General features: G+C 35.9%; 1 protein-coding gene across 2 annotated transcripts in view; it reads right to left on the reverse strand.

The window, feature by feature from the left end:
• Window positions 1-892: 892 nt before the first annotated feature.
• Window positions 893-15,320, reverse strand: part of LOC138691799 (uncharacterized) — a 41,576-nt gene continuing 27,148 nt past the window's right edge. For both annotated transcript variants that reach the window (XM_069814225.1, XM_069814224.1), the window contains exon 3: window positions 893-8,041. In XM_069814225.1, the coding sequence (XP_069670326.1) occupies window positions 4,856-8,041 (3,186 nt within the window). In that variant the 3' untranslated portion in view covers window positions 893-4,855. The remainder of the gene's footprint in view (window positions 8,042-15,320) is intronic.

Here is a 15,320-nt window from a genome sequence, read left to right on the forward strand (position 1 = left end):
GAGATTTCCTTAGACATGTTATTGTCATTTGTAACCAAGGATCCGAGGTATTTAAATTTGTCCACCCTTTCAAATTTATAATTCTCTATCTGTATACTGTCTGCTTCACCACCTGAATTTCCACCAGTTGCCACCATGTACAGTACTTGGTCTTTCCCTCGTTGATAACCATTCCCATTTCTTTACCTGATTTTTCAAGAGCAAGAAAGGCTTCTTCCACATATTTTAAGGATGTGCCGATGATGACTATGTCATCCGCAAATGCCATTACCTGGGTTGATTTATAAAAAAATATTACTTAGTGTCGCTTATACTTTTATATTTATATTCTTATAGAGAACATAGTTAGTTAAAACTTTATTTCATTTTAATGATTTATTATTTAAATATTTTATTATAATTTTTTATTCAATCTGATAGCTAGTACACCTAGGAGATTCACTAAATAGGCAATAGGATGTCGGACAGTTTAATAATTCCCATAGTGCATATGTAAACACATTGATCGAAGACAGTTTTCTATCTGTGTTACCCTGCATATGACCGGGATGACAGTCATCATGATGCTTCAGTTGGGTGTTTGGTTTCTACGGAGTCAGAACACTCGGCAGCCAGCCTGTGGAGTGAGCGACCAATCCAATGTATTATCATGACTTCCAGTCGGTCATTCTTAATGAAATGCAGAGCTCTAAAAACATTTTTTTCCCAGAACTGTTCCGAGTCTTCCAATTCCAAAGAACAATTCCGAAATGAGAGCAAGCATCTGACATAATGTAACAATCAGCTAACTATTAGGTTATTCCGGAATTAGTTGTAAAAAAGTCCCAGTATGTTATGGAACGATGACAGCTGTTCTAGTCAGGTATATGTGCAGTAATTTATAAGAACAAACTACAAAACATAATAATTTTATTATTGCATCATCTCTTCTCTTAAATAATCGATATTAATACTATGCGATATTAATCTCTATTAAAGTTTCAACATTTTGAGGTTAGTTGGGCTACATTTGTAATATTATATTATACAAAATTTACAATACAATACAACACCATACATTTCCCTCCACAGGTTTGGTTGTCTGCCAGTTGTCTTGTGATGTCTCAGCAGTAACCCTCAAATTGTGTGATCCAATGAATTGCCTCCCTTTTTCCCCCAGTGATATGTTAGTGGCATGAAGGGCAATTAAAGGTGATTCAGAAATAAAAAAATACAGTTTTATAATTTTTTCCTAATGGATTAAGAATGACTGAGAACTATAACAGACAAAATAATCTTACAATTGGAAATAGTACTGATTCTAGTTGCAACATAAATAGCAAAGAATATGAAGTTGATTATTCGAAGTTATTAGTTAATTACTGAAACAAACCCAAGAAATTCATTGGGGTTAAAAATTCCACACTCTCCCCAACACACGCAACTGTAAACACATTTGCTGGAACAGCTCTGGTGTCTGAGAAAGTATCTTGATTGTTTCGACAAAAAGAGGAAGAAAGGTATGTGCAGTACTTTGGTTCCCATGAGAAACTGTCTATCAGAAATTCAATAGAGTTAAAAATTCCATGCTATACCCAACACACGCAACTGTGGCTGGAATAGCTCTGATCTCTGAGAAAGTATCTGGAGTGTTTCGAATAAAAGAGGATGGAAGGTATGTACAGTACTCTGATTCCCATGAGAAAACATCTATCGGGACCTGCCAATGTAATTTTGAAATAGGATATTTCTGAATTATTGCTCCTTTGTAACTATTTCGCGGAACTGTTCTTAAAGTACTGACACAGTCTAGTATATAGTCACGAAGCTTGGATGATTTTTTGCATTTATCGCGATAGTTTCTAGCCGCTTGGAGCATTGTATTAGGAACAATAGACTGTCACTGCCATCGTGATCTAATACAGGCCGTAAGGCAGACCATGTGACTCGCTTAACTGGATCATGAAGGGTGGCGTTTCAACCAATATAAATTAGTTGGAATGCATAAAGAATAACATATATTTCTCTACAATGTAGTATAATTGCATTAATAGAATTTAAAACAATGATTAGGAGACACTTGAGACATAATTCACATGCGAGTTAAGGAGTAATATTGTTTTTAGTGTGAAAATTACGTTGTTCGTATGTGTAACACCTGCCTTTATTTCGATTAAATATTACGAAATTCTTGTACATTCATTTATGCACGATTCAATAATTTTCAGTTGCACCGCATGGATATTTAGATATTTTGAAATCATAGGTTATGTTTACTGTACCACTTGCCCCTTTCTAATTTTAGTGGAGTCCGATGCCCTGCCAGTACATATGTATGTTATGTCATATGGAAATTAGAGGTTATGTTTACTATATTTAACTTATATTCATATATTCGCAATTATACATTATAATTAAACATAACGTCATGTATGACACCCATCACATTCTATTTGTATTTTAATACTACAATTGAGTACTGAATTATCGTATTTATCTACTACCTAAGAGACGAAGTAACACACTAATTTCATAGGAGAGGTATGGTAAATTTTCTGTCTACAATTAAGGAAGGTAGATGTGCTAAATTAAAATCACAATATAAATTCGTTTCTATTGAACCTCAAAATAGCTTCCATTCTAAACTTAAAATATTGATGCGAAAAGATTATGTTAACATGTAAAATTCTCTTCACATTAAAATAACACAGTTTTGTAATTATTTCTGCAACATATTATGCAACAAGAAGTAAACAGAACTTAAGGATACATTAGACTAAATAAAACTTAGCAATGATACGCAATAGTTATAATATAATATTTCACTGAGCTACATACACAAATAGAAAATCCGAACATACATTACGGCCTGGTCTAGATCGAAAAGGCATTGACTGTGCCGTATTTCGCTTTGTTGTGAAAAGTTGTGTAAACTGTGAAATGTTCCTTATCGGTTATAATAACTGTAAATGGTTAAAATACAATAATTTGAATAATAATATGGGACAAGAGACGTTCATAGCACATCAATTGTAAGAAAAAGAGGTCAGACTTATCTTTCTTCCAAAAGATTGAGGAAGATGAGTTTATAAAAATACTTAATGAAAGTAATATATAAACCTCATGTATTTTATATTTCAGTAGTGGAAGGAACATGTCAATTTTATCAAAAGAACACGATATCGAAAGTACAATACATTTTATCGTCTGCTGGGGAAAGGGTCTGTGATGAGGTGTTAGTAGCGATCCTGGTGGTTAGCAACTATCTATGGATGCATATTTCAACTGTCTATGTATGCAAAATTTAGTAAGTATTGAGCTTCGTGACTATATACTACACTGTGGTACTGATTTGTCATACATTTTTCGATCTCTATATCCACTCCTACAAACATTAGAAAGTAATCTAGATTGTTACATAATTAAACCCTAGCACTTAAGAAATCTACAATATCTAGGTAACCCATTCTTAATGCAACTGACAATGGACTATCACCATGCATTAACATCAGCGCCTTCATCAAATAGGAGAATCACAATACCCACATTACCTCCTTCTGCTGCAGCAAATATTACACTTTCACCAATATTGTTACATGCATTCACATCAGCGCCTTTTTCAATTAGGAGACTCACAATATCCATAATATTACCTCCTCGTGCAGCAGCAAATATTACACTTTCACCAATATTGTTACATGCATTCACATCAGCGCCTTTATCAATTAGGAGACTCACAATATCCATATTACGTCCTTGTGCAGCAGCGAATATTAGACTTTCACCAATATTGTTACATATATTAACATCAGCGCCTTTATCATTAGGAGTCTCACAATATCGACATTACATCCTTGTGCAGCAGCGAATGTTAGATTTTCACCAATATTGTTACATACATTAACATCACTGCCTTTACCCATTAGGAGTCTCACAATACGTAAATTACCACTTTCTGCAGCAGCAAATAAAGGACTTAAACCATTCTTGTTAGATACATTAACATCAGCGCCTTTATCCATTAGGAATCTCGCAATATGTAAATTATCTCTTCCTGCAGCAGCAAATAAAGGATTTTCACCAAAACTGTTACACGCATTAACATCAGCGCCCTTATCGATTAGGAGTCTCACAAAAGTCTAAATTATTTCTTGGATGTACACCATTTTTGTTACACGCATTAACAACAGCGCCTTTATCCATTACGACTCTGACATAATGTACATTAATTCTTCCTGCAACAGTAAATATTGGACTTTCACCATTCTTGTTACACGCATGAACATCGGCGCCTTTATCCAATAGGAGTTTCGCTAAATCCACACTACCTTGTTGTGCAGCAATGGATATAGGACTGTCACCATAATAGCTATATGCATTAACATCAGCGACTTTATCCTATAGAAGTTTCACTAGACCCACATTACCTTGTCGTGTAGCAACGGATATAAGACTCTCACCATAATTGTTACATGCATTAACATTAGCGCCACTTTCTATTAAGAACTGCACAACGTTCTTTTGGCGAGCAGAAACTGCATAATACAAAGGAGTTTGTTTCCTGTCATCTTCAGTATTAACATCTGCACCATTCTCAACTAGTAAGCTCACCATTTCTAGATCACCTTTGTAAGCAGCCCATGACAAAGGTGTTCTGTAATCAGATTCTTTCGTTTCTAAATGCTCTTTGATAGTAAATGCCGAAGTCTTCTGAGTTTCTAGATGATACTGTTTTTCTTCAGCCTCGAGCAAAATTTCGACAAGTTTCACTTGTCCCGCAAAAGACCCTACGTGTAACATTGTGGCAGTAACACGTCTCCCATACGCTTTAATATTAACATATGTTTTAATGGGATGATTCACACATATGCCACATTTAAACATCAATTTCGCAATATTGATATATCCCTGTAATGCAACAATTTCGCAAAACTCTGCACAAAAATTCATTACCCCCTTCACTCCTGATCAGCTCCATAGTGAATATTATCATGTCGCTACTTTCAGGATGACTGCCCAGCAGCCTGTCAACAGCTGACCGCGCTTGTATCTTGTCAGCAAGTGTCAGAGGTCGCCAGTGGAACACTTCCTCTCCAGCCTTATAATCACAATCATTCTGCAGTAATAGCTCCATGATTTCACAACTAGCTTTACTTGGCGAAAAATCATGACTTTCAAATTGACTGATAATCACCAACTGCAAGGGTGTCCTCCCACCCTTATCCTCTCCATTCACATCACATTCAGAGGATGACAACAATTTGAGAACATAATCTTTGTCTTCATTTAGAATGGCAGTATGCAATTCAAGTCCTTCTGCTAGCATCCTGTCAAAGAATTCTCTCACGATTACGAACTCTTCTCTAAATAATATATCTTCTATATATTCTCTTTCATCTTTGAAATATTTTATGAACCACTTCGCGGCAAAGAACTCTAGAAACGTCCTGTGAATGAACATTGCTGTGGAATTTAGAATTTGAACAACAATTCCACTCTTCTCATTTCCATTCCTAAATCGGTCCTGGAAACCTTCAACTCGTCTCATAACATCCTTGCAGAAATTAAGTTTGTTAAAGTCTTCAGTCTTCAGCAAGGCATGCACAGCACATGCCATATGGTCTTTCTCATATTCTTCCCTCTGCAGCTGCAGTGACCGATGCTGCACCAGATTTGTTACTGGTTCATCTAATCGCCCCTTTTCATAAAAAAAGATCTTAAACTTTCTATCCACGAATCTGTTATACAGTTCCAATAAATCCAATTTGCGGTCTAACTTCATCTCACCTGACTGACAAAAATTAGAAGCTTCACTACGAAATACTTCAGCCAACATGAAAGTCTGCAGAGGAATTTCTGTGAATTTGCCAAGTTTGTCATTTAACGAATTCCCTGTCACTTCCAACAAATTGGCAATAAATATGCCTAAGTCATACAGACCAACATTTATATCATTCCAAAGTTTAGCAAGGAAATCACGTTGATCCTGTTTTGTGAAAGGCTGTAGTGCAAATGAAAGACAGGAGAACTTTTCCTCAAGAGTGTCCTTCATTAAAGAACGAGAAGTGATCCAAAGCTGTTTAAATTTACATACCATGATAAGTTGTCTTAATATGTGCAACACCTTCTCTGCATAATCTGGGCTGATTTCATCAAACCCATCTATCAGTATCACAATATTGCCACCATGATGTAACTCGTGCTTCAACAGTGATGTAGCGAAGTCACTCGTGAACTTTCCTGCTTGTAACAGGAGTTCAACTGCTGAATCTCCAGAGTTACTCAGGTAATCCGTGTGTTCATTCAGAACTACAGTGACCACCCAACATGCAGGGTCATGTCGCTTGAATTCCTGAGCTAAATTCAAAATTTCTGTTGATTTTCCCATTCCAGGGTAAGCCACAAGCAACTTGACCTTGTCAGAGAGCAGCATCACTTCCTGCAAGCTTCTGATCGAGGTAACATCCATTAAGTAAGACTTAATAAAGGACATACTGCCATTGGACTCTTTCCAAATAAAACCAGTTTCTTCTTTATGAAGCCAATGGATTCTTTCAAATACCTTTTTTGCCTTCTCGAAATCCTCTCTTCCTCGAATTACAAAACAGCGACACAGACCTTCTTCAGAATGTTTCGTTTCGTCAAAAATCTCTACTTCTTTCCTATGCTGGACTATTTCCCTCAGAGCCTGTAGTGATAGTCCACTTACAACTAAGCACTCTCGATCATCAGAAAAGATTGTCTCACTGACATGCGATCTACTACAAAACTTACGAGGTATATAGTGTTCATTTTGTTGAGTCGATTTATCTCCAACGTTTTCTATAACTCCAGAGAGGATATGAGTTACAATTTCAGCGTTCGCTATTTCACTGAATGCTATGTCGTCAATTAATGTGTTAAGTTTCACGGGCTCACCTCGGAAATTTATTTCGCTATCTAATATTTGATCCTGTGATTCCTTATTCAGCTGCCCAAAACGAAACTCGTCTTTGTGACTGAGAGAATTTAATTCCCTTCCCTTCTCACTGTCATGAATCAGTACAAGGGTCTTTCCTGAACCTAAATTGTGTGCGATCTTTTCTATTGCCTCAACCCAGCCATCAATTACAAGTACATCACATCCAGGCCACCGACCCCACAAGGCCAACACTTCACTCATTCTCTCCTCCAACACATTGGCATCTACCAGAATCTTCTTCTCAATGCTTTGGTGAACTTTGAGACAAGTGAGAACATTAGAATTCTGAACACTCAGAAGTCTTCCGCCCTCTGGTAACTTTTGTCTAAATGAGTTTAACTCCCTTTCATCAAATTGCAGATTAAATTTTGCGAGCTGATCTACTTTTTCTCTATTTAAGTCATCAACATTGCACTTCACCATATTTTTCCAAAACTCAACACTTTCCGTGAGGTAAGTTCCTGGACCTTTCCTCCAGTTCTCTATATTAGTCAGAAATGTCTGGAACTGAGAATCTGTCCCCAGCGCCCTACGAAGTTCAGTTCTGATTAAGGAATCAAGCTGTTCCTGACTTGCTTGCTCTGTGTAGAACCTGAACTGATGGAGGAACTGGTTGAAATAAGGATTGTTCTTCAAAGTGGGGAAGTCGTTACCATAGAAACGCTTGCATTTCCCTCCTGTCATGAGGAAGGTGTGGAAGTCAGTGTCAACACCTCCATCCTCATCCAGAGCTGCATTTGTGTAAACAACAAACTGCGCGTTGCTGAACGGACCCCAGTGCTGTAGGTCCGGATCCCATCCCCAGTACTTCCTTGTCTTCAGGTAAGAATAGTAGTGCTCATGGATTTTAAAGATTTGGTCTATCATATATTTTCTCCTTTTTTCTGCATTCTGTGTTCCTTCCTTGTGTTTCAACTGTACCAACAACGTGTTACCATCTACTCTAAGTATTAAGTCATCAAACTTTCCAGCTGCCTTCATGTTAGTTGCAATACAAAAGCTCTTTCTGTTATTGATGAGTGTAAGAAAGACAAATCCAAGCATTTTCACTTCATACAGGTATCCTGCATTGTCGCAAGACCCAACAGTCTTCTTATAATCCTGTAACAGATCAACACATGAGTAACCACCACCACCACCACCACCACTAATTGAAATTGTTAGTAGACATATAATGGACAAATACATGGAATTTCAAAAAGAAATATAGAGAAAAATAAAAATAATATAAAAAAAAATACAAGGAATTTCAAAAAGAAATATAGAGAAAAATAAAAATAAAATAAAAAAAATATCACATTTCCCCTCTTGGTTGCAGGAGAGTTAATTAGTGTCAAAAATCGTAAATTGAAAGGTAATGGATGCCAGAATCAGCGTCACTACATGAGGAAAAGGCATACTTGACCACAATGGACACCAGTACTACTACCATGGTGCGAGCACTAGAAAAGCCCACAAATACTGGCGCTGCACAAAATGTGAGATATTTAACGAGTCATACATTACGAACATTGCTGTGTCTATACAAATGACTATTATATCGGATCCTGCAAAAATAAGACACACTCACGAGGTAAACTCTGCCACAATTACTGTTCAAGGTATTGTGCACGGTATTAAACAGAGAGCAGAAGTTCCTAATGTTGCTAGTGGAAGAATGGCATGCAAAGCTCCAAAAATTAATCATAACGCACCACGCGTCACTGTGAAAAATTTTGGACCACATACGGAGGAAGAAGATTAATATCACGTCAAAATTGTGCAACTGTAAGGAGGACATACAAATTTTAGAAGCCCACTCTTAAAAATATCTGATAAGCCAAAATCAAACTGATAGTTCAAAACTACCAAACATAGATATAAGAGCGAAGACAATATCTTACAATACGTATCCACAATATCATAAAAAATGAAGTTGTACAATGAGGAGTCTGTGGAGAATGACAACTCAGGCTAAATTATTGTTACGATTATCGTAAATCAACTTTCTGCTTCGAAATGCTACACAACTGCATAAATGAATTGAGGCCATTTCTGGAAGAAGGGCACATAAGACAATATGGTGATTCGAGTAATCATAGTTTAAAGATTTTTAAAAATTTATTTCAATGAACACTTTATTCTTGCATACAATAATAAATTAAATATATGTAGAATATCATTATGAACCCACTTTCACAATACAAAGCATTTTTATCAATATATTTAATTTTAAAATATTATTTGTTAAAAGCCATTATGTGCCCTTTTTCCAGAAATAAGTCTAAATTTGGAATTATAAAGAATAGTACGTGCTTGGATGTTACTGATTTAACTGTCAAAGCATAGTAAAACTTTACAATACCGGTACTGTATGATTTTTACAGAATACTTCTATGTATAATATGAATATACATCACATAACATTATTTATTTTTCTGCTTGCTGAAATAATGTTCAAACCATTCTGTCCAGAGTGGAGAGGTGTTTTAGGCAATTTTTGGTTGCTAGTGGCTTTCTTCAAACATGCTTTCAGCGTCCATATACTGAAACAAATCTGTGATATCCTCTTCTTTTTATGGCTTTACTGGACTGAAATCCACCATGGAAAGTTTAACGGTTTTCAGACCTTTAGTACTGTATTTCTGTTTTCAAATCCGGAAGGATGTGTAATTAACTGTGTACGTTATTGAGGCTAGTACAGAACCATCGGCATTATTCAGCAGAACATACTTTTGTATTTGAAATACAGTTCCTTTGACCATCGTATGGTTCATGACCGTTCCAGTTTTTTTATTAGGCTTCTGTCCATAAGAATAATAAAGGGAGACGGACGACTTCTGGCCATCATCTTCGCTGAAAAGAAGGGTTTAGCAGTAGATATGGTTGCTTGTTTCTTCACTTTTGACTTAATAAGGCCAAAGTTTTGATTACATTGACCAAACAAATGTCCCCGAAATGGTAAAAGGTGAATAATCTCCATGTTAATAACTTTAGCTATTCATGAAGAAAATGACATCACCACTGAGTTCTTATTCTGACCCCCACAGGTATCAGAGAGCAGAACAACATGCTCCACGTTTGGAAACTTCAACTTATTTTCCAATGCATCATGAATGAATGATAAAACTGAGTTGGGATCTTTCTTGGCTTGAATTTTCATGAAACCGTACATAAACGAAGAATCGTTGTTGTGTATATGGACGTTGAAAGCATTAAGCGTTTATAAAATTGGCTAGTCACATTTAGTTTGGGTACGGGAAGATTCTGTGCATAATCGAACTCAATAACAAGATGAGTACACTTTTAGCTTTACGAATGAAGTTCTGCTTCATTTTTAGGTGTGCCTGTGCACTCCTTTTGTGATCATGTATTCTTCTTTGCAAAGATCATTTTTGACAGCATTAAGTTTCATTTCACAAGCAGTGCAAAAATCACAAACATCAGTTTTAGGGTGTTTGAAGCTGTAGTTACAGTGTTGATGGAAATATTTGAAATTACGTAACGTAACTCATTTGGAGCTTTTTACCTGTGCTGATAGCGGCAGATGAAGAAGATTCCAGCTATATTTTCGTAAATTGAGTGAGGCTTATAAGGAAGGGGGCCTATCAATTAATTTCAAGAAAACAAAATACATGGTTGTGGGTAGTCGCAGCAAGGTAAATTTAGATACTGGGGATACACAAATAGAAAACTCTGAGTCATTCAAATATTTGGGTGTTACCCTCAACAGTCAGGCCAAAAGACAATTAAATACACTCCTGTGGAGTGACAAGGTAACAAGGAAAACCAAGACAAGTATATATAAAACTATAATAGAAAGTATATGTACCTATGGCTCTGAAACTTGGGAAATGAGAGACAGGATGAAGAAGAAATTGTTGGCTTTAGAAATGGATTACTGGCGCCGTAGTTGTCAAATTTCGAGGATGGACCACATTAGGAATCAGGATGTCCGTAATATAATGCAAGTATCAGGAGATATCGTACAATCAGTGGAAACTAAATGCCTGGTATGGTATGGGCATCTCCAGAGAATGTCAGCCGACCGCTGGCCTAATAAGGTCTTCAACTGGACTCCCCCGGAAAAAAAGAGAAGAGGAAGGCCAATGAAAAAATGGAGCAAGGAGGTTCAGGAGGATATGGTCTGCAGGGGTCTACAAATGGGCGATTGGCAAAACCGGAGTACCTGGAAGTTGAGAAGCGGGAGACGGCGACAGCTGTAAAATTACTCGCAATACCTACATACACATACCTGTAACCTCTAAGAATTTCTTCGAAAAAAGATCGTACAGTATTCTGACACTTAGATTCGGATCTTCGAAATACCTCAAAGAAGATATTTGTCTGAGCAGTAATGGCTTTCTTGGCTGGGAATTGTGCTTAGGCATTCTTCTAACATTTGCCAAATATTAGCCCCTATTTTGTGAATGTTTGCCTCTTCCCTCCACAAGTGAATCATTGGCCAGTGTTTTATCTTGAATAACTCTGAGTCTTTTAACTGATACCTGATATAGCTTTAATATCAAACCACGACAAACTTTCAATTTAGTGCCATCTGTATGGACAAAATATTCCCAAATATTTTCCTTGAACTTCGACATACATTGGCTTAAAAATTAATCCTGTATTCCTTACCTTGATCCAAAAAGTTCTTCTTGCTTACTGATAGGTACTTTGAGATGGCACTGTTCTTGACAACATGATGATATTGCTGAAAATATTTTTTCTTTTATGTCAATTCCTTTGCTTGAAATGTAGATCTGACCAATCTGCCATTTTCTTTTTTTTCTCTCTCTCTCTTGTTATTAGAATTGTCGTAAGATAGTATTTTTTTGTCCATTAGTATGGTAGGAATAGAACGGTTATTACACTAACAACCACAGCCTGAACGTACTGTACACTTGCTGTATTAGCAATGAATCTCAACAACTTTACGCTCACAAAGAAAATGCTCTGCCGACCTCTAGCGTTGAGATAATGAAATAAAATTTTGGTGGAATATTTTACCTAATATAGCAGTTACGTTCACACAATTTCCCGAAAAAGGGCTTATAGGACTATAGACCCATCTTCCCGAAATCGCATCAATTACAAGTTTTTATTACAAACTAATATTCTGTGTAAAAATGTTACATTACCATGGAACTACACAAATAAATTAGCTACATAACATGCTTATGCAAATTTATCGGACAAAATTTTCTGGGGTCAAACATTCATGGGCGAAAAAATCGTGTCCGTAATTAACCACTTCCCTTATTATCCCGAGTTAACTCGGGTTGCTAACATGTGTCAAAATTTATTAATCCGAGTTAACTCGTTTGAGTCCCATTGTCTACTTCATAGTGATTTTTTAAGTATGTAAAAAAATTAGTGATGTACAGTGATTCTGCAATATTAAATGACCTCTTTACGAAAATAAAAAAATATGACACTTTTTTTCACAAAACTGGTAAAATAAATAGTAAGGGAAGAGGTTAACAATGGATGTAAATAGTAATAGGTAAAGTTTATGGGCGAAAGAAGAATGCTAGTCATCACATCTAAGTGAAGCTACATTCTCCTCCAAAATCAAGATTGTGATAAGAGCAATAAAAATGAGAGAAATGATTCGCTGGTATACATTTCTTGGTACTAGCACAGTCTACTATATACAGTCACGAAGTTTGGGATGATTTTTTGCATTTCTCGCTATAGTTGCTAGCCGCTTGGAGTGCTGTGAGCACTAGGAACAACAGACTGTGCCACTGCCATCTTGATCTAATACAGGCCGTAAGGTGGACTATGTGACTCGCGTTTCAACCACATAAATTAGTTTGAATGCATAAAGAGCAACACATATTTCTCTAAAATGTAGTGTAATTGCATTAATAAAATTTAAAACAATGATCATGAGACACTTCAGACAAAATTCACTTGCGAGTAATATTATTTTTGGTGTGAAAATTACGTTGTTCGTGTGTGTAATACCTGTCTTTATTTCGATTAAATATTTAGAAATTCTTGTACATTCATTTATCACGATTCAATAATTTTCAGTTGCACCGCACGGATATTAAATATGTTGAAATTATAGGTTATGTTTAGTGTACCAGTTGCACCTTTCTGTCTAAATTTAGTGGTCTCCAATGCCCTTCCATTACATACGTATGTTATGTCATATGGAAATTATAGGTTATGTTTACTATATTTAACTTATATTCCTATATTCGCAATCATACATTATAATTAAACATAATGTCATGTATGAAACCCCGGACATTCAATTTGTCTATATTTTAATACTACAATTGAGTACTGAATTATTGTATTTATCTACTACTTAAGAGACGAAGTAACACAATCATACGTACACCAATTTCATATGGAATGGAGTGGTATGGTAAAATTTCAGTCTACAATTAAGGAAGGTAAGCTAGATGTGCTAAATTAAAATCACAGTATAAATTCTTTTTTATTAAACCTCAAAATAGCTTCATAGCTTTATTCGAACAGATTATGTTAACATGTAAAATTCTCTTCACATTAAAATAACACAGTTTTGTAATTATTTCTGCAACATATTATGCAACAAGAAGTAAACGGAACTTATGGACACATTACACTGAATAAAGCTTAGCAATGATACGCAATAAAGTTATAATATAATATTTCACTGAGCTCCAGACAGTGAAATAGAAAACCCGAACATACATTATGGCCTGGTCTAGATCGAAAAGACATTGACTGTGCCATATTTCGTATTGTTGTAAAAAGTTGTGTAAACTGTGAAATGTTCATTATCAGTTGTAATAACTGTAAATGGCTAAAATACAATAATTTGAATAATAATATGGGACAAAGAGACGTTTGTAGCACTGTAAATTGTAAGAAAAAGAGGTCAGAGTTATCCTTCTTCCGGAAGAAGGTGAGTTTATAAAATGTAATATATACTTTATGAAAATAGTATATAATCCTTAAGTATTTCATATTTAAATAGTGGAAGGAAGGTGTTAATATTTTCAAAAGAACACTATATCGAAAGTACAACACATTTTATCGCCTGCTAGGGAAAGAAAGGGTCTGTGATGAGGTGATAGTAGCGATCCTGGTGGCTAGCAACTATCAATGGATGCATATTTATTAAGTATTGAGCTTCGTGACTGTATATAATAGACTGTGGTATTAGCGACGTCTGTGAGCTGGGGAATTAACAGCAAGGAAAGATATCAACACAAAAAAGCTTTTGTAAAGACACAGTGTCCAGCACAGCACATGTATGAACTAGATACTGCTGATACAGAAGAGACCCAACCAGCGGATCCTAAGGGCTGTCCACATTCCACGACACGTCTGCTACACTTCGTGATGGCTAGACGTAAAATAAACTAATACAAGATGCAATATTTAAAAACATATAACCTAAATACTGTTTATACTACGATAATGGTTGAAAAATATGAAGACTACAGTTATATAGCACCACGTTTCTGTTTATATGTTTTTAAGTTCAAATGTACTTTATAATTTTACAACATTTTAAAATTTCGCATTTTAATTTTAAATGTGTTCAATTACGCACTTTAAATTATAGAACAAAACACGCTCGAAATTCAAGCGAAAATGTTAATGTAAAGTTGTACATCAAGACGAAAGCATACAAAATAAATGCATAATTAGCTTAACTTACATAAATATGCAACACCTGTAAAATGGTTATAGCAGTCATGGGTCCAGTGTAGAAATTGGTTATCACTGTTGTGCCCAAGGATTATGATAAGCAATCATAACTTTGTTGTGACCATAAGCAATATATTTTCACTTTATTTGAAAGTAATGAAATCGTACTTATTAAAATATTCACTTGAAGACATGCCTTTGAGATACGACAGAGATCGCTTCCTGTTTCGACAGATTACTGTACAGTTTACCAACGTCAGCAGAAGCTGAAAGTCCAGTCCTTGAACAAGACAGAAATGCATACGCTTGCATTTTACTCGCACGAAGTCAATCTTAGCAACAGCTGACATATAACGAAAGATACATGTATTATACAGCGTCTCTCGCGAGACATTTTAATTGGCGAATCATTCCGGTCTCGATTTCTATTGGGTAAAGCAAAAACAGAGATTCAATCGTGAGAGTTCCTTAAATCTGTATTGTTCTAAGTGACGACCGGAAACGCCAATTTGAAATAATGGTTAAGCGTGGTGTTTAGTGAATGCAATACCGTCTTTTTAGAAGATTCGCGGGTAAAATAGAGTCACTCTGTTACGTCACAAAGGACGCGGTTCCAGAACTTATAAATGGACATGAAACGTCCAAAACGCGGTCATTAGTTATTGGTCAAGACAGCGGTCACGCAGTAGCTGTCGTAACTTCCCGACGTCCAGGAAGAAATTCAGGGAATGGCATCATC

The sequence above is a fragment of the Periplaneta americana genome, chromosome 16 (genome assembly GCF_040183065.1).
Source record: "Periplaneta americana isolate PAMFEO1 chromosome 16, P.americana_PAMFEO1_priV1, whole genome shotgun sequence".
Classification (NCBI taxonomy): domain Eukaryota; kingdom Metazoa; phylum Arthropoda; class Insecta; order Blattodea; family Blattidae; genus Periplaneta; species Periplaneta americana.